Here is a 20,285-nt window from a genome sequence, read left to right as displayed (position 1 = left end):
ACTCTTTGGGAATAGTAACAAAATTATTTTTTAACTTCCTAAGATAGATGATTATACATTCTGTCTAGGCAAAGACCTGAATGACATAGGGACTTTTGATCCAACAAATATAAAATTAAGCTGTAAGTCTCTTTTCTTGAAAGAGAATAGGAATCTTATTTTTTCTTGCGGTCTTCTTAAATAGGTTTAGCAAATTAATGATCCAACAATTTCAGTATTGGTAATTACATACAGTGACGCTACTTGCCTACATTTTTTCCCAGGTGATTTGGAAGCAGGGAATGGGGTTGCTAGCACTCTCTAGATGCCTGTGTGCCGGTGCAACATATATTCATATTGTTGTTGGTCTAGGTAATAAATTGCCTTCTAATTAAAAAAACGGGCAAACCTCAGGGGTTAGTAATTCGGGATGATCTGCGGAGCAGGGTTGGTTTTATTCATTAGGTTTGCTGTGCAGGGAAATGCCCTTGTCTTGGAAACAGAAGTGTGATGAGAGTGAAGCCTAGAAAACCTCAGGCAGGATGTGGCTTTGGGAGGAAGGGACTGACCTTTCTATAGCGGCAAAGACGTGACCTCTGCCTAGTTAAGCATCGTGTGTTTACTGCTGTCACCCTAGCTGCAGCCGTCAGTGTCTGTGCGCACCGGCTCACCCCTCCAGTGCCGGGGAAGACAGTTTGCAGCCCTGTTGTTGCCAGCTGGTGTTGGAAGCATCACCCAGGGGAAGAGAGACGGCACAGCTCAGGGGTTCTGCATCAGATCCAACAGGTGATATCTGTCTTTGGTTTTTTCTTTTACATCGGAAGACTGTGAATCAGGAGAAGGCACGCTGCAGAGGTGGTTGGAGGGGGTGGAGGTGCACGGAGACCGGCCCGTGAGAGCAGACCATGCAGTCTGTTCAGGGTCCGCCACCACCACTGGTGCCTTAGCAGAGACCGGTGGGAAAGCGGAGGGGGTGCCCAATGGAAGTGGTGGTCTGGGGAAGATGGGGAGACACCAGCTAGCAGTGGGGCGTCCCGTGTGACTGGGTGGGGAGCACGCTTGGGTCTCTGCTGGATCCAGGTTCTCAGTAGGGACGAAAATGAGGAAAGCTGTCGGTTTCTTAACTGGCCACTTGGGGCCAACTGCTGTGAGGTGAGGGGGGGAATTGTGTGGCTTCTGGACTGGTTTCTGGAGTTGGAGGTCTGGCTTCCTACAACTCTGACTTTATTTAATTAATCTATTTATACTGAGGTATAGTCAATTTCCAATGTTGTGTTAATTTCTGGAGTAAAGCATGGTGATTCAGTTATGCATGTGTATCTATCTATCTATCTATCTATCTATCTATCTATCTCTATCTATCTATCTATCTATCTATCTATCTATCTATCTATCTATCTATCTAATCTTTTTCTATTCTTTTTCATTATGAGCTATGACAAGGTAGTGAAAATCCTGGCTGGCGTCCGGGGCTGGTTGCTGCAGGTGGTGGGTCGGAGTTCCAGCACTGACCGTGGTCTGGCGCAGTCTGTGTGTTCAGCCTCTTAGGCTGCCAGCCCTCAGCTGGGCGTATGCGAAGCTGCCTGTGCCATGTGCACTGTGTTCCCGTAGATATAAACCCATTTCTGAATATCGCAATATTTCTTGTATCAGAAGTAGACTCTTGTCTGTTCCACTGGTCTGTCAACACTGCCGTCCACGGTTTATTGTTTTATATCATGATTCTGAGACACCAGCTCCAATGCATGAGGTTTCCTCCCCGCACACAAGCGATTCTCCAGCACCCGCTGGGTGGCTTACAATTCAAGACCAACATGATGTTCCTGGGGGTCGCATCAGACCACACAGGTCCCACCAGACTGTCCCCCCACCACCGACTTCAGATGACAGTCACAAGTCCAGGATGTCACCTGTGCTTCTGACCAACTGGCTATAAACTGAGGTGCCCATGGTCCCCTCCTTGGATTTCCTTATTTTGCCAGAGCAGCTCTCAGGACTCAGAGAAACACTTTACTTTCTAGATGGCTGGTTTATTATGAAAAGCTAGAACCCAGGAACAGACAGAAGAGATGAACAGAACAAGGTCTGGGGAGGGCGTCAAGCTTCTGTGAGCCCCCACTGCCCCCTAATCTCCACGTGTTCACCCACGAATCTCCGGGAGCCCCATCCTCTTGGGGTTTTGTGCAGGCTTCTTCACATAAGCACGACTGATGACCCTCACGTGATTGACTGATCATTGCCCATTGGCAAGCCATGCAACCTCCAGCTCCTCTCCCCTGCCCGGAGGTCAAGGTTGGGGCAGAGAGTTCCCACCCTCTGATCACTGGCTATTTCTCCAGCAACCAGCCCCCAGGCTGTGCAAACGTCACCTCGTTCACATGACAAAAGACACCTTGATCGGTCTTCCCACTTAGGAAATCCGGAAATCTGTAGCATTCTAGGAGCTGTGTGTCAGAAACTGGGAAGAAAACCATATATGTATCTCTTATTGTAACTCGAAATATGACAGTGATAGAGCCATTTACCTTTGTTGATTGTCTCTTTCAGAGGCTCCCCTGGCTTCCTGTTGAGTTTATATTTCCAGAAGAAACTTTAGAGCCAATTTGGTTTAACAGACAACACTTCGGTTTCTTAGTATAGGTTTTAAAAACTTTATAAAATTGAGAATATCAAACATAGATAAATGTAGACGGAACAGTATGACATGAATCTGTTACTGAACCAAAGTTTGCGTGCTCGGCACGCAGGGAGGCCAAACAAACCTGCATGTCGGAGTTTGGAGCAGAGAGGGGTTTATTGCAGAGTCAAAAGGAGGGTGTGCTCAAAACACCCGAACTCCCTGATGGTTTTCAGGGGGAAAAAAAAATTTTTTTTTTTTTGATTCAATACAATGTATTCTAGATCTGTAAAGTCAATTTCCTCAAATCTAAGCCCTGTGAAGATTTGGGGTTTTTTTTAACACACATCATTTAAGTCAAAACTAAGTCACATTCTTTCTCCCAAACTTATTTTTCAGTTGTTAACGTAATGGATGGTCATTAAATAAATGGAAAGTAATACAGAAAAAGAAAACACATTGTCCATTGTCTCATCCACCTTCTTGCCTAACTTTAGGCTCTAAAAATGCAGTTGTATCTCTGCTCTTTATAGTCAATAAATATGAAGTTTTTGTAGGCGAAATTGGGGTGAGATCTGCAGGGCATGACTGTCTTCTGATTGGTTGGTGGTGAGGTGGTGGGGTGGAGCTCCAGGAATCCGGTGCTCAGCCTGAAGTTACCATCCTCCACTGATAAACAACTGTTTGAACCTGCTCTTTGGGACTCAGGGAGGGTCGAGGAGGCTGCATGAAGCCCATTTCCTACAAACAAGAAATGGGGACCCAGAAAGATTTGGACCAGGGAGCACCTCATAGGGTCCTGCTCCGTTCCAAACCCTGGGGACCAACACTCACCTCCAATGATCATTTCATGGCCAGTCTTCTTCACTGATCCCGCCCCCCCCCCATTTCCTCCTCATATGATTTTGGAACACATCTCAGGGATATCGTGTAATTTGTAAACGTTTAAATGTACCCACCTAAACAATAAGAATTCTTCATTGTAGCAAAATCATAATATCCTTGCCACACAGGCACCTAAACATTGTTTTCAACAACAATTCCTTAATATTCCATCGTTGTCTCATAAATCCCATACTTTTTCCCTTTTCTGCTTTTTTTTTTTTTTTTAATTCAGATCAAGTTGAATTTGTAGGTCAATTTAGAGAGGATTGACTTCTTGAATGTGAAGTTTCCAGAACCCCAGTATGTCTTTCCATTTTCATCATCTGTAACCAAGCAGGACCCTCGGGGGTTTTCCAGGCACAGACCCCTCCCTGTACCCTCTGCTTTAGCTCCTCTCCCAGGTTCCCAGGTCGTGGTATCTGATGCACATGTTCCTAAGTTGTCTTACAGACGCCCAAACCCCCACCCAATGGAAGACGATAACTGCCTGTTGACCATGAGCACATGGCCCCCAGGCCTACAGGAGTCTAAGGATGGATAATGTTAACCCTGTGACAGCTCCCTGTTACCACACTGTCAGCCAATCAGAGAACTGTGCACGAGCTGATCACTTACGTTGTGACCCCCTCCCTCACCTGGGCTTTACAAGTGCTTTCCTGGATCCCCCCGGGGAGTCTGAATGTTTCCAGCACTAGTTGCCCGATCTCCTTGCTGGGCGCCTGCAATAAACGCTGTACTTTCCTTCACCGCAGCCCAGAGTCAGCAGATTGTCTTTTCTTCGCACAGGCGACCAGGTTTGGTTCAGTACATGTCCACTGCTCTGTGGTTGACTCTTCATACAGTTTAAGTCTTTTATTTGCTTTTTGATAATCTTTCTTGTGGGCTTTGTAAATTACATCCTCTCACTGGTTGTTGTCTTCATGAATGGTTTTGATTTATATGTGATAATTTTGTATCCATCTTTGTTTATAATGTGTTTTTAAATTGACTTTACTGCATTGCAAGGACGTCATCAAATCACCTGCAAATTAGTCACGGTTAGACGTCCTCACTAATTTCCACCTCTGATTTCTTTTGCTTATCTAATTGCATTGGTGAGTGTATCCAGATCATGTCAAATAACAGTGGTGCCAGCAGACATCCATGCCTGGTGTGGATGAACAGATAAATGAAGGCAGAGACGCTATTATGGAGGAAGACTGTTGAAAAATACCATCTTTGTCTAAACACAAAATCATTTTTCAGTGCTTCACCAATGTGATCCATCCTCAGAAGCTGAACTAACACAGAGAGATTGAATTTACTTCCTTATTTTTTATTAGTAAAATTTATTCATTTTTTTACGGGCAGGTAGGAACCGCTTTGCGGTTTCTCTCCCACTCCTGAGTTTTGATTCCCACGGGTGTGGTGCAGTCTAAGGAATCGGGATACTTGAATACTCTCCGGTCACGACCTTCCGCACCAGTGGTCCTAGGTGTGATCTCTCGGGGTACCATGAACCCTGAATCTATACAAACAAGTATACTTCGGGTGTCCCCAGTTGCTGAGGATTTTAAGTTTCACACATAAGAAGAATTCGGAAACGTTGTGCTGAAAATTCAGAGAAGATTAAAGTTAATGCCTTATCCGAGAAATCACTGAAAGAATCCCAAATAGTGCTAATATGATGAACAATTGAAATGCTTTTCTTTCCTTCCTAACTCAGGGACTTTCAAATACCAGTCTAGCGGATGGCTTACTGGGATACTGTAAGTGAAGGGCTCAGAATAAGACAAACGTAGGGGGGAGATACTATGGTGGTCCAGACACTCAGGTGCCTCTCACGGACACTGCCACCCGCCAGAGTGCTCCTAGCTGGCCGCCCGGGGAGGGAGGGAGGGGGAGACAAGGATATACAACCAAACGTGAAACTCTATAGGTACATTCATTACACTGGTTTTTACGTGCTTGGAGACGCCATCCACATCTCTTCATCACTTCCTGGGACAGATGAGAAATAATGAAATATAGTTCACACGCCCTGATGCCCTGACTCAGGGGTTCATACGTGACTGGTTGGTGATGTTTCCCGATCGAGTTAGGAAGAGGAATTTTACTTATGTTACCTGGTATTAAATATTTATTCTCCTGAGTTCCTCTCTGCCTCCAACCATCTCATTTTGTGCCATCGTCCCCATTCCCTTTACTCGAGGAAGATGGGAGTGACCCTCAGACTCAGTGTTATGCATGGAATCTCAAAAGTGGGATAAGGACTGAGAAAGGGGGTATGTGAAAATACGTGATGAGGAATTTGGCTTAGAAACCACTGCTGTATGTGCCTCTGTTTTGCATTAAAATTCACATACCTGATGGGAGCCGAGAACTGAGGTTCACACAAGCCTCGCCTGCTCATGCTTTTGTCATGATTATCCTCATGCCCCACGTTGCATGAAGCCACCCCAGCAAACCCCTCTTGGGGGCGGGAACCCCCGGCATCCAGCCTGTTCCGAGGCTCTCGTTACCTGGAGCTCAAATGTTTGGACGGTGCTTCCTGCTCTGCTGTACAGAAACTGACCGAGGAAAATTTCTTCTCCTTCACATTGTTTCGTGATGCCCTAGAGAGAAAGCGACAGAGATGGAGGCTGTGATAGTGGGTGTCGGGTTAGAATAAGATACAGGCAACTGTCTGAGGAGCAGCGATTCTGCAGGCATTTTTGGGTGCCCGCCAGGGGCGCCGTCCTGTGCTGGGTTCGTACCACCCTGTAAAACCCAAAGATGCTTCACACCCGTGGGGCTGTGAGGTGAGAAGCAGGGAATAAGGATGTGAGGGAGCAGAAGGTGGAACAAAACTGAACTACCCTCCACGTCCGTCAATATCTCCAGCGGCCGGAGAGGAGGGGCTGCATCTGCGAAAGAACACATTTAGACTCTAAAGAGAGGAGCATCCTGCAGGAGAAAAAGTCTTTGAAAGAATAATCATGACGGCGGAAGTGAAAAATTCAACACGGGGTTTAAAATAGACATTGGCAAAAATATTTCAAAAGGCAGAACAAAAACCAGAGAAGGCAAATGAGGGACAAAAGATTTTTTTAAATAATGGGTAAGTCACACTTGTGGAACGCGGAGATGACACCCTTGGTCACAGCTGGGCGTCAGGCCTGGCCAGGAGCTCAGCTGGACAGGGCTCTGGAGGGAGAGCTTCAAACAAGAAAAAAAATATAAATTATCTGACATGAATGAGCATAATAGGAGGGTGTTTGCACTTCTGAAGGACAGGGTAGGAATGTTTTCGTGGTAGGAATGTAGAAAACTAAGCAAATTAAATTAGCATGCGTCAGTCATTTTAACAATAAGAACAAAAAAAAATTTACATGAAGAAAATAGTATTCAGGTATACTATACGACTCAGCTTCGCAGAGAAAACACTGAATGCTGGCTGAAGCTGAGAGGCACTGTCTAGCAGCGTCTCAGAGAAAAAAACCACAGATTCATCATGTAACCCAGCAGTCCCACTCCCAGGAGCAGATCCAGGAGAAATGAGAAATTCTGGAAATGTCCACATAACTGCTACCCAACTGCTCACAGCAGCATCAAAGGAGTCAAAAGAGTGGTAGCATCTCATGCATCCTTCAGCTGCTGAAAAGGTAAATAAAGTGTGGTATCTATGTACTAAAATATTATTGAGCAATTAAAAAAAAATGAAGTGCTGACAGGTTGTAACATGCATGAATCTTGAAAACACGCCAAGTGAAAGGAAGCCGTTCCCAAATACCATGTGTCATATACTTCATACGAAATATCCAAAATAGGGAAATCATTGCTATGTATACAATAAACAAGGACCTACTGCAGAGCACAGGGAGCTACGTTCAATTGCTTGTGAGAACATATCATGGAAAAGAATCTAAAAGAAAAAATATAAATGTATGTGTATGTGTAACTGAATCGCTTTGCTGTACACCTGAAACTAGCATTGTACATTAACCACACTGCAATAAAATTAAAATTAGCAAAAAAAGAAACACACTATAAAAAAAGTAGGTTAGTGGTTGTCAGGGGCTGGGGGAGTGGGAGGTGACACCTGAGAGGTGCAGGGTTTCTTTGGGAGCAGTAAAAATATTGTCTAAAATCCATCGTGGTGATGGATGCACAGCTCGGTGAATATAGCAGTAGTCACTGAAGTGGATACTTCGAGTGACTGAATTGCTGGTGTGTGAATTAATTTCTCAGGGACAGAAATGGTTAGCTGCGCAGTTCAGGTGAGACCCCAGCTCCCGACTCCCAGCCAATCACCCATCGTCACCCACGCTGAGCAGAGATTTAGACAGCTTCTCACATAGACGGAGAATTCCTTGGGTGCGCTGGAGATGTTCCCCGAGGGGGACACCTTCTCTGAGATGTGCTCCATGGTGACAGCGGTCGGCGTGATCTTCCGGGCGAGCTTGATGAGGGCGTGGCCCTGGGAACCTGGAAAGGCCCAGCACTTTCCAGGGTGAACATCCGGCTGGAGAGAAAACACTGCGTTACTCCCTTATCTGGTTGTAGAAATCCACCCCTACAGCGTTGGTCAGCTAATTGCTACTGACTGCAGGGCACGCTCATCCTAGAATATGAAGGCACCACGTGGGGTCTATCAAACAGGGAAGGTGCCGGGATGCCCGGAGGTCTGGTGGTTCTCCAGACCACGATCAGAGCCCTTTATTACATGAGTATATTTTCCCTCGTTGCTCTGACTAGACTGATCTGTGAGAGGCAGCTGGTTGTTACGAGTGGGGATGATAGCGGTGAGGATGGTGGTGCTGGTGGTAGTGAGGATGGTGATGGTGGTCGTAAGGATGGTGGTGAGGATGGTGGTGGTGGTGAGGATGGTGGTGGTGATGGTGGTGAGGATGGTGATGGTGGTAAGGATGGTGATGGTGGTGAGGATGGTGGTGGTGATGGTGGTGAGGATGGTGGTGAGGATGGTGATGGTGGTGAGGATGGTGATGGTGGTGAGGATGGTGGTGATGGTGGTGGTGATGGTGAGGATGGTGATGGTGGTGAGGATGGTGGTGGTGGTGGTGAGGATGGTGGTGGTGATGGTGATGGTGGTGCTGAGGATGGTGGTGGTTTTGGAGATGACAGCTGTGGTGACAGCAATACTGGCCCTGATGGTAAGGAAGAAAATGACATCCACCGTTTTCTAGATCTCGGCTGCCCCCGGCATGAGAGCTATAGGCTCGCCCCTGAAGATATTTCTAAATTGGGAACTAAATTCAGGTACGAGGATTCCAGCTGAGAAGTGCTCTATGGCCAGAGGATGTCTGATGCCTTTTGAGTTGAACTGACACGTTAGTGGAAATCTCACTTGGGAGCGTCTCCTCCTGTCACTGGACTTTAAAAGGTGTGTTGACCTGAACAGCACGTGGCCCAGTCCTGGCCCTCAGGGGTCGGGCACCTCCGACTGGTGTTTGTTGAGTGACTGAAGTTTCCAACGGAAAAGGAAACCACAGAATCAATGTAAAGAAAAGACATGGAATGTGTATGTCCCGTCTGAGAAGTACGTGATCTACATCACTGACTTAAAATAACAGCTAATTATTAATTAATTAATTAACTGATCACGTTTGCTACCCGTGAAATAGGAAGTAACTCCAGTAGTTTGGTGACTATAAGGGTGCAAGGCGATGGTCTCAGGTTCTGTGGCCAGTTCGGAGTCGCCTCCACTGCAGACGATATTTTCATGCTGAGTAATAGGAACCAGATCCCAAAATAGAAGCAGTTTATTCTTAATCTAGCTTCTACCTGTAGAATCATGTCTGGAGGCATCTCATAGTTCAAGAACCCAATCCCGTGCCAGTACAGTTTTGCTTTACTGTTTTTATAACTTTCTGATGTCCCGGCTTCAATGATGGAGGCTCCTAAAATTACAAAAACAATTTTTAAAATTAAGAAAAGAAATCACACAGTTCAAAACACAGCACTTAGATTTGAATGTTGGAAAACCATCACTGGGCAAATTACAAATTTACAAGTAAAACTCATACTAGGGAAGTGGTAGGAAAAGTTAGGACTTGCAGCTTTAATTACCAATGAAATGTTGTCACTTTGAGAAAACTGTGGTTGCTCCCTGTGGTTTCACAACATTTCTGAAACTGGTATTAGGATAAAAAGTTGAATTCTGGAGCCACTGATTTAGAGATGGATCTTTTATGTGAATTGTGTTTATTGCCTAAAGAGACAGACGCGTCCCCATAGTTTAACAGCTCACGTGATAAAGGAGGCTTTTATGTCATCCCAGTTCACTCAAGAACAAAAGCCGAAAACCCAACAGTGTCAGCAGTGTGCTAACAAGTTGTATTCACAATAGTATTTCTGCAGTTGGATGGAGCTTAATTTTAATCAAAGAAATATAAAATATTCTTGTCAAATGTCATCCCCTCGGGTTTCTGCATTTCAGCTGTAAACCGTATTTTATCTACGAAAAATAAAGAGAATGCAAACCAGTTCCTTCTGGACGTCACAACCCAACATGGAAAAGACACGTGCCTGGCTCAGTGTCACATTACCGGTGCCTTTTCTAAGATGATACGATTTAAAATAGTGGATGTGCACCCAGGGCGGTGGGGACTTAGCAAGTAGAAATACGAGACTCCCAGTTAATTTTTAATTTTAGATAAATGATAAATAATTTTTTGGAACTAGTATGTCCCATACAGTATTTGGGACATACACATATAATGAGAAATTATTTGCTTGTTTGCCTGAAATTCAAATTTAACTGGGCATCTTTTATTTTATCTGGCAACCCTGTGGGCACCTTATTTTTTTTTAATTAGCTTCATTTTTTAATTGCATTTAATTGCTTTATTTTGGTGGGGGGGGGGGAGGTAATTAGGTTTATTTTTAGAGGAGGCACTGGGGATTGAGCCCAGGACCTCATGCATGCTAGGCATGCGCTCTACCACCTGATCTATACCCTCCCCCCACCTTATTTTTGAATCCTGATACTGTCCGCTCAGTCAACCCATAGTTCTACTCACCAGACTGGCTGGACAGGAATTACGCCTTCACATGCAAATGTGGAGACTGACACCCCCAATCATGAACTGTTCAAGGAAAATTTTAACTGTGGCATGTGGGGTTCTTTAAGGAATTCAAATTCGCTGTCCTCATTCTCGTTTTTCAGTTTTTAAATCGGCTTTATTGAGACACACAGGCTATACAGTTCACCCACGTTAATTGTGCAGTTCAGTGGTTCTTTTGGCATAGTCACAAAGTTGCATAACCATGACCGCAGTCGATACTGGGACGTGTTGAGTCCACCGTAGCACTTAGCTGTCGCTCCGAGCTGCCCCCCCCAGCCCCCACCCCACAGAAAAGGTAAATGAGATACAAGGATGTCATGCACAGCGCCAGGAATGTAACCAGTATTTCCTATAGACTCACTTTCAATGGCGTATAACCTATAAAAAGTTCCATGACTGTTGTACACCTGAGACAGTGATTGTAAATTAAATGGACTTGAATAAAAAATTAGGTCGCTCCCAGCAGAAAAAAATGCGACAATGAATGTATGCATGTTCATGTGTCACTGAAAAATTGTGCTCTGCACTGGGATTTGACACAACATGGTAAACTGATTATAACTCAATAAAAAAAAAAGTTAAAAAAAAAAAAAAGAAATTGGCCAATGGTTTCCCCAAATGCCCGTCCATGCTCCCTACTCAGCGGCCGCACAGGAGAGTGTGGTTCACCCTGTGGTGTCCCAGCCTGCGACTCATATTTTCATTTTCTTTAGTGTTTTTTTGTTTCTTTTTTCTTTTTTCTTCTGCGAAGGTTTTCACTGTGATGAAGCTCAAACGATCCATTCTCTTTCCTTTATGGATCACGCTTTGGGTACTGCATCTGAGAAATCCTTTCCCAGCTCAAAGTCATACGGGTTTTGTCTTACTTTTAAACACTGTCTTTAAACACTATCATTTTAATTCCCTAATAGTGCGTTTCGATTAGGCATCAGCGGTCACTTGGTGAATAAAGGATGAACTGCTACGATGTCGGTGACGGTGGCAGGCAGGCTTGCTTTGTGGTCCCCTCCCCGTGAGGATGCACGGTTTGAGAGTCTGAGATTCGCACCCGGAAAACAACCTGCTACCACCGGGTTCCTGTTCTCTTCTTCATCGTCTGGATTTGCTATGCTTCCTCCTTCTCCGGTCCCCAAACTCTGTCTTCCTCACAAAGAAACCCAGAGGGCAGACAGCCTTGGAAGCTTCGCCTTCTGACCCTGACCCATCACTGCTCACCTGCTGACTTAAGGGCATAGTCGGCCATCGGGACCTGGTCTTCTCGCAGCTTTTTAAGGACGTAATCGACCAGGTTTGACAGTTCCTGCACGGATTTTAAAAAGAGGTTTCTGTTAACCATCTCTGCCCACAGCTTGAGTTTGGACAACCCACTTTGCTGATTTGGACCTAAGTTCCCTAATCTGCAAAAGTAACAGCGGGGAAGGCCTCCCGAGCTGCGCGCTGAGCCCGGCACCCCACGCAGGTCCGTGATGTCACAGCCACAGGCCAGGGGGGACTGGTGCCTCTCGGGCAGCTGAGGTGTCCAAGCTGAGACGTGTTCTGCTGTCAGCCAAGGTCACAGAGCCAGGCTGGACCCGAGCCCCTCCCGAAGCCCTGTCTCCACACGACCCCTCAGCGCCCTCACAGCGAGGTGGTCAGGCGGGCTGCGTGTGACCCGCCAGTGCCCTCTTCCTAGTGATAACGGCTCGGACATTTCCGCAGGTATCTGGGGACCAAGGCTGTTGACAGAGAGCACGTGATTGCCTAGCCGAGGAAGCACCCAACCTTTGGGTTAATTTCGGCTTCTTTAGGACACGTTCTGCATCTAAAAAAGCAGAGGATGTGAGATTTTACTCTCCAAGCATCCCGAAAGGACAGAACAGTCTTGAATTCCGGCTGACCTAGCACTTCGTCCCGGGGCCAGGACAAGAGGGACCCCGAGGCGGCGGCGGTCAGTGTCAGCTTCCTGTGCACTTCAGGACGCAGAGCCTCCAGGCAGCAGAGACACTCCAGCTCGTGGAGGTAGGAGCAGCAAGGCCAGGGCGCTGGGCCTCACTGGGGCATCGCCTCCCCTGACGCCGCTGGGGTCAGACATGCTAGTCCCAGGTCCCCGAGACAGCCATTTCTGAACGATCTTTTTTTTTTTTTTTTTTTTTGGCTTTTTAATGCAAAGTGAAACAGAATCAGTTAGTGGGAAGTCTGTCTCATTGCGACTCAAAGCCTTCCCTGGGACCCAGCAGGTAGGAAAAAGGGCCTTTCCCGGGGCGAGCTTTAGCAAAAGCGAGCTCGTACTGGGAGAGTTTTCAAGAGGACACTGATCAGCCAGCTCTCCGTTTTCCCCCTCAAAGGAGTCCCCTGGAGGGACGGTGGGCTTGGGCAGAAGGACTGGGCAGGCCCCCTCCCCACCTCACCTCGTTGGCGACCTCCAAGCGGTCCTGGACTGCGGGGGGCTCTCCCTCGGCGTCCCAGCTGTGATTGCGCAGACCGGCCCGCGTCTCTCTAAGCAATGCCTTCAGAGCGTCTATTTGTTCGGCTAAAAATAGACTCTCACGGAAGTTGTTCTCCAGCGTCTGGCTTTCCTTCCTGGGAATGGAGACCCCCCGAGGTGAGAGGAGGAAACCATGGGCTCCCCGCCACTGGCAGTGCCATCAGCCCAGTGCAGACGTGCTCCTGTTGCAGAAGCCATCGACTCAGCGGGCCAATGCCCGGCCGTCCAAAGCCCTGCTCTGCACCAAGACAAAAAGCAAGGATGCTCAGGGAACCAGTCCTGGGGCCGACCTGGTGCTCGGGGCATGCCCGTGCAGGTGAGAAGGGCTCAGCCAACCTCAGGGTCCCGCATTCCCCCTCGGGGAGCTCTGCCATCCTGCCCTGAGCTGGGCGACTTCACGGAGGGGATCCTAAATCCCACCCCTCGCCTCCTTCCAGTCGGGAACCTGCATTCTGAGTGTGGTGCACAGCAGGGGAGTTCACACCAAACCTGGAGGTTCTGGGGTCCAGCCTCGGGCAAGGGGAGGCTGGAGGGGAGCCACCTGTCTCCTGTTTCACACCGTGAGGATGCAAGATTTTACTTTCCAAGAGCGGGCTCTGCTTCTCCCACCATTTGAAAGTTACTGGTGGAGAGCGTTATGAAAAATGCCAAGCCAGCAGGTAATTCTTTATGTTGAAAAAATGTAAGCACTGCTTATCTGGTCTTTTTTTTTTTTTTTTCTTCCCCCGATTTGTTAAACAAGCCACATTCAGAATTTGGACAGTACCAAAAAGCTTAAAGAAATAGATCTGTCAAGTTTGGGTGTGTTTGTTATGGGGTTTATTCCATGCAAAGACGTTGTAACAAAATAATTTTGCATCCTACTGCGCTTCCCAGGTCATTAAATAAATCTGAGAATGATGTCAGTGGCTTCATCATTCTCCATCCAAAGGAGATATGCAAATGTATTGAACCATCGGCCAGTTTCTCTCCCCTTGCTTGTTTTCCATTGTTTTAAGCACAAATAGTACTAAAAGTCCCTCTCAGCATCTGTTTCCTTAAGGAATAATCCGTGGAGGTAGAAGTGAGTTTGGTTTTATAATTTCACCGGAGCATGTCGGTGTTCGGACCCACACACACGAGAACATCGTACTCACTTCAGAAATTCCAGTTTCTCTTTGGGCATTCGAAGTCTGGCCTGGGGAAGAAGAAGAAGAAAAATCACGCCAGATCCTGCCCACCAGTGGAGTTCCTTCTCCTGTTCGTAAAGGGAGAAGAAACCACACTCCCACCCTGACGCTACAGGTGTGGCGGGGGCCCCCCGCCGCCTCCGGCACCAGCGTCGCGCCCGGCCTTCCTGTACGGGGTTCCCTTTGAGGAGATAAGAGAGGCCTGGGTCTGCTCAGTGCTGAGTGACATGCTCTGGGCCCTGGAGTCCAAGATCAGGGTGTCAGAAGGGCTGCACTCGTCCGGATGCTCCAGGGGAGGAAGGCACATCCTGTTTCCAGCTTCTTCCACCTTCCGGGGGCCCCCGGCCTCCCCCGTGTGCGGTGCTCGCTCTGTGCTCTGCCTCATCTCCACGCGGCCTTCTCCCGGGCTGTTCAGGGTCCGTCAGGGAAACCCAGCACATGTCATCTCAAGATCCCTCGTTACATCTGCAGATACTCTTTCCAAGTAAAGGTCCCACCTGCAGGTCAGGGGTGAAGCCATGACCTGCACCTTTCAGCCCGCCACCAGGACCATCCACATGTTACCTGGGAAATTCCTCTCCATCCTTCTCAGTGGGCAGATCTCCTCTGTCGCTTCAGACAGTCTGACCTCCTGGCAGTTTGCTCTGCCCGAAACCGTGCACCACATGTCAGAACACACAGTCTGCTGTGTGATGCATGATGTTGGTGTCAGAATAGAACACGGTGTGGCATGGAGGGAAAAATTACCCGGCTGCTTCTTTGGTCTGCTGAACAATTTAATTTTTTTAACAGAGTCTCCTCAACATTTCCCTTTGACAAGGATGTGGATGTGGGAGCTTATTTTTGGCAGGGAGAGATTACTTCCTGTTTTTCGGTTTCTGCTGGAATAGGTCTCCTGTTGGCAACGGCAAGCGTTCTCCATTTCTGTTCCTCTTTTCTGTTCTCACCTTGAAAGAACATAATGCAAAATACTCCTTCGTCCATCTGCTGATGGATGAATTTGAGAGTTCCTCGAAAGCTAAACCTTTTCTGGGGTTTTTTTTAAGAGCATTTTTATTTGGCTCCTTCACAGAAGGATTTCTGGTGGCTTCCACTCCAGGAACAAATAGATAAAAAAAGGCAGAGGACACACAAAAAAGCGAGGAAAGGAAGTGAAGAGGAAAAAAGGGCTGGAAAAGAAGAGGTGGGCCTGAAAGTCCTGGAGGTTCTGGCCCCGGCTCTGTGTTTGCTTCTCAGCATCGTAACAGCCGAATGGGTGGGTGGGGGGCTAGCAGGAGTGGGGGTGTATGAAAGTAGATAAACCCTCAACAACAAGGTCCTGCTGTGCAGCACAGGGACCTCGATTCAATACCTTGTTATGACCTATAATGAAAAAGAATGCGAAAAGGAACACATGTCTGTACGTGTATGACGGAGACAGGATGCTGTGCACTGGAAACTGACACACTGTTGTAAACTGACTGCATTTCAATTTTAAAAACCCACAAAGGTGTGGCGGAGCCGCTCTGGGAGCAGCTGCTGGTCCCTTTCCAGAGCTCCCGGGTAAGAACAGTGCTGGGAACTAGAACCTAAGAGCCCTCCCGGAGCCTCCCTCCCCACAGGCTGGGCAGAGCCCCGCGGAAGGCTGGGGCGGACGTCCAGGTGATCAGAGGACCATCGGATCTGCAGCCTCCTGAGACGTGCAGGGGTCGGTGGGGCCGGGCAGAGAGACATATGGAGCGCTCCACGAGTTTGCGTGTCATCCGAGTACAGGGCCATGTTCCTCCTCTCTGGGTCGTTCTGATTTTTGTCTATGTATTGCCCAGGCGATCTCTGTTTTGTGTGATTTTTTTTTTTTTTTACCTTTTTAAAGGACAACTTTATTTATATATTTACTTACATTCATTTATATATGTATTTATTTTTAATGGAGGCGCTGGGGATTGAACCCAGGACCTCGTGCATGCCAAGCACACGCTCCACCCCTGAGCTACACCCTCCCCCCTGCTCTGTTCTGTGTTAACAGCTCATGTCTCCTGAGACCCAGCGTTTTATGCCTTCGAACATGGCTCCAATATTCTGAGCTGGAATAATTTTTCTTTAATTTTGTTTTTTTATTGAAATGTAGTTGATTTACAATGTATTACTTTCAGGTGTACAACAAAGTGATTCAGTTATATATATATATATTTTTTTTTTCAGATGCTTTTCCATTATATGTTATTACAAGAAATTGAATGTAGTCCCCTGCGCTGTATAGTGGGTCTTTGTTGTTTATCTGTTTAATATGTAGTAATGTGTAAATGTTAATCCAAAACTCCTAATTTATTCTGCCCTTTCCCCTCTGGTAACCATAGTTTGTTTTCTAGGTCCGTGAGTCTATTTTTGGTTTGTAAATAAGATTTGTATCATTTTCTTTAGATTCCACATATAAGTGATATCATATGATATTTGTCTTTCTCTGTCTGACTTACTTCACTTAGAATGATAATCTCAGGTCTATTCATGTTGCTGCAAATGGCATTATTTTATCCTTTTTCATGGCTGAGTAGTATTCCATTGTATAAATACACCACAGCTTCTTTATCCAGTCATCTGTTGCTGGACATTTAAGTTGTTTCCATGTCTTGGCTGTTGTAAATAGTGCTGCTCTGAACACTGGGGTGCAGGTGTCTTTTTGAATTAGGGTTCCCTCTGGATATATGCCCAGGAGTGGGATTGCTGGATATTATGGTGGTTCTATTTCTAGGTTTTTGAGGACCCTCCATGCCGTTTTCCACAGTGGCTGCAGCAAATTACATTCCCACCAGCAGTGTAGGAGGGCTCCCTTTCCTCCCCAAACTCTCCGAGCTGGAACAAATTTGATGTGAGTGTTAGCAAATGCTCACGTGGCTAATAGTTATTTTGTTTGTTTGCCTAACAAAGCTCCCACAAGATACCTAATTTTAAACCCTATAATTTCCAAGTGAGTCTAGAAGATACAGTGATTGCCGATTGTACCCCGGGCAGGTGACCAGGCTTGCCGCTTTATATTGGGTTTTAGATACAAACCAACTACATGTTTGGAGCGAGTAATTCGCAGTCGTTGGTCTGAAGCTTTTCATTGTAAAGGTGACTGTCCAGCGGCTGTGGCCAGGCGGGGTGTGACAACAGAACTGCGTCCTCAGTGTAAATGGCGAACCGTGCAGACCCATGTGCCCAGTCTCAGCAAAGTCGGGGTTTGAATCTCAGCTCCAGAACTTCCAGCCGTCCTGCTTGGGGGCCTCATATAAATCCCTTGACTTGTTCTGATCCGATAATGGCATAGGTGGTCTCCAGTCTGTGGAGGCCACGGCGTAGGATGGACGAGGCTCTGTCTGGAGTGCTGGGGGGCAGGGGTCGGGTGCACCAGAGAGAGGATGTCGGTGTCCAGCCTCAGTCCAAGTCCACTGAGGTCGAACAGCTTCAGGACACAGGGGAGGCCACCCTGCCCGGAGCACTGGGCAGAAGGTGACTGGAGTTCTGTTTGCCGCTTCTCTGTGTGCTGGGCCTGCCCTTGGGGAGCTGTCTTAGTCTGTCCAGCTGCTGCAGGACACCACAGACTGGCTGGTTTATTAAAAAAAAATGGCTATTTCTCATAGTCCTGGGGCTGGAAGTTCAAGATCCAGGCACCAGCAGACTTGGTGTCTGTGAGAACCGCCTCCTGGCTCATCGGCACGTCTTCTACTGTGTCCTCACACGGCAGAGAGGGGGCACGGATCCCAGTCAGGAGGACCCCACCCTCGTGACCCTGTCACGTCCCAGAAGCCCCACCTCCTAGCACCTGGGGAGTAGGTCTTAACATATGAATGCTGGAGTCGGGGACGCAGACATTCACTCTATGACATCCAGTCCCTGCCCCTCAGTTAATGGCCCCTTGTAGCAAAATACATCCACTTTATCTCAGCAGCCCTCAAAGTCTTAGTTCACTCCAGTGTCAACTCCAAAGTGTAACATCCAAATCTCATCTCAGTAGCATCCAAACCAGACACGGATGAGATCCTGGATACCACTCATCCTGAAGCCAACTCCCCCCACCCCCCAGCTATGAAGCCATGACGTCAAACATGTGATGGTGGGACAGCCACGGGCTGGATAATCCCATTACAAAGGGAGAAACAGGGGAGAAGAAAAGGGTGGCAAGCCCACAGACATTCAGCTAAGGCAGAAGCTGCAGACGGAGGCCGTGAAGAGCCTCGGCGTCTCCTAGCCATGCCACCACTTAATAGACCTCTGGTCCCCATATTATCTCCGTGACACATCCATGTGCAAGACAAAGGTGACATATTGCAAGCTGGACTCCTCCTTGCAGCACACCGAATTTCAAATGAGGGGCACACAGTATGATGTGACACGGCATCACCTGGTACTTGTAAAGCCTCGAGCCGTATTCCGCAATCCCGGCGTAAAATCGTCCGGATTTCAGAGGAGACTCTTTTTCTGGAAGCCGCCTGTGATTTCGAAATCCTGTGAAAGGAAAGATCGACTCTGATGAAGGAGTTTATCTGCAAACATTTACAAGGTGTTTCACTGTGATGAAACCAAGCGCGTGCTTTAAATGCAGGACGGGAAACAACTGTAGTTCTCTCTCTGTGTCTGTCTAGGGCCCCCTCGCTCCCCTTCTAATGTGCAGTATGCTTCCGTGTTACTCACTAACCAGCATCGCAGAGGCTCAGGGGCCGGCTGAGATGGGGTGGGTCCTTGGGGCAGCTAAAGGCAGGATGCAGAGATCTCAGGACAGACGTGCGTCCAGGTGCCCACGTGCAGTCACAAGCAAACAGCTCCCAGAACACGCCGTGGGCGTACGTGAGTGGGGACTTTGGCTACAGAGGGCGCTGTGTTCTTCAAACCGTCCACACATTAGAGACCAATTGTCCAGGGTGTGAGGGTTTGTGCAAACTGCGTGTCCTGTCACTTTGCCAGAATCCCGTGGTTTTCCCGTGAGCCGGAGTCTCCGGCCGTCAAAAAAATCTCTCGAGCTGAGTCACCCAGCTTCAGAAAAGACAGCTGGATGTGTTGGCCATGAACGCACAAAGGGTCCTTAAGCTGAAAGCAACTTCTGTCATTTTAAACGACGATTCTAAGAGAAAAAAAGCGCTCGCCACGTTTTCAACCAAGAAGCCCGTGTTACAATCAGAAGTAAAAGGCACACACACACATAAAGTGTCAAGAATCACTTCCAGAGCTTTCTGGGTCCCTGCACTGCGACGTCTCTCCCCACAGACGCCCTGGGAAGTGGCTTTAAGGATCCGCACTTAGCATGACTTACCCAGAAAAAGAAGAGTCAGTATGAGCACCGTAGTCATGACAGTTTTCCACGATCGAGGTAACCTAAAAGGCATAAGAGCAGCAGCAAAAAGAATTGAACGGTGCATCGCCCTTACGCTGTAATTTGAACCTGAACCTCTACAACCAACTCGGCAAACGCGAGCCCTCCTGATGGACTGGCTGAAATGGAAGTGACCGCGTTAACCAAAGGTTAACTGCGTTTTGCGCTAAAGCCGTCACTGTGACCACGGGGACGATTATTTCATTGCTCCTCGTTTCTGTTTTCCCAGCCGGCTGTGCAAAGGGGCTGGGGTCTTCGGCCCATCCCAGTGGGCCAGGCTGTCTCCCTGCTCGAAATGTGTACCACGAACAGACTGTGTGGTCAGTTTTCAGCCAAGAAGGGACTACATGCAGCCCTGTGTCCAGGGTCCTGAGCCACAGTGCTGAACGCTGCGTTCTGCAGAGACACCCCCCCCCCATGAGGTTGCAAGTCGAAGTCATAAAAGCACGTTCTTCTCAAAAGGACGTCTCGTCTTTCATACTCCGTGTCCCCCACCTGCAGCAATTCATCTAAACCCCCCGCCCAGAGGGAACACGGCATGTCCAAAGTACCCGGGTCAGATACAACCTTCTGGGGAGAGTGTTGGCAAATGTTTTTCTCTCCAGAGAAAGCCGTGAGCACGCGGACACAGCGCACATATAACCGAAGAGCTTCGGGAATCACTGCCAGTTACGTACCCGCTGGAGCCAGGGTTTTCGGGCTCCAAGCTCACCGCATCCCTGCTCGCGCTGCTGGTGGCTTCCTCCGAACCACCCCGAAAAAGCCTTGCACCCCTTCTGGACTTGCGCCTGGCACACAT

At 47.8% G+C, this 20,285-nt stretch overlaps 1 protein-coding gene across 1 annotated transcript; it reads right to left on the bottom strand.

The window, feature by feature from the left end:
* Positions 1-4,797: 4,797 nt before the first annotated feature.
* SUN3 (Sad1 and UNC84 domain containing 3) lies at positions 4,798-20,285 on the bottom strand. The gene is made up of 10 exons (XM_064482379.1): positions 20,164-20,285; positions 19,427-19,488; positions 18,521-18,624; positions 14,128-14,168; positions 12,927-13,086; positions 11,743-11,827; positions 9,245-9,360; positions 7,797-7,964; positions 5,983-6,075; positions 4,798-5,071 (listed from the first exon to the last, which is right to left on the bottom strand). The coding sequence occupies exons 1-10, from the start codon at positions 20,283-20,285 to the stop codon at positions 4,952-4,954; spliced, it is 1,071 nt and encodes a 356-aa protein (XP_064338449.1). The 3' UTR covers positions 4,798-4,951.

The sequence above is a fragment of the Camelus dromedarius genome, chromosome 35 (assembly GCF_036321535.1).
Source record: "Camelus dromedarius isolate mCamDro1 chromosome 35, mCamDro1.pat, whole genome shotgun sequence".
Taxonomy (NCBI): Eukaryota; Metazoa; Chordata; class Mammalia; order Artiodactyla; family Camelidae; genus Camelus; species Camelus dromedarius.
The sequence above is the reverse complement of the archived record's forward strand: the minus strand, read 5'-3'. Positions and strand labels throughout refer to the sequence as shown.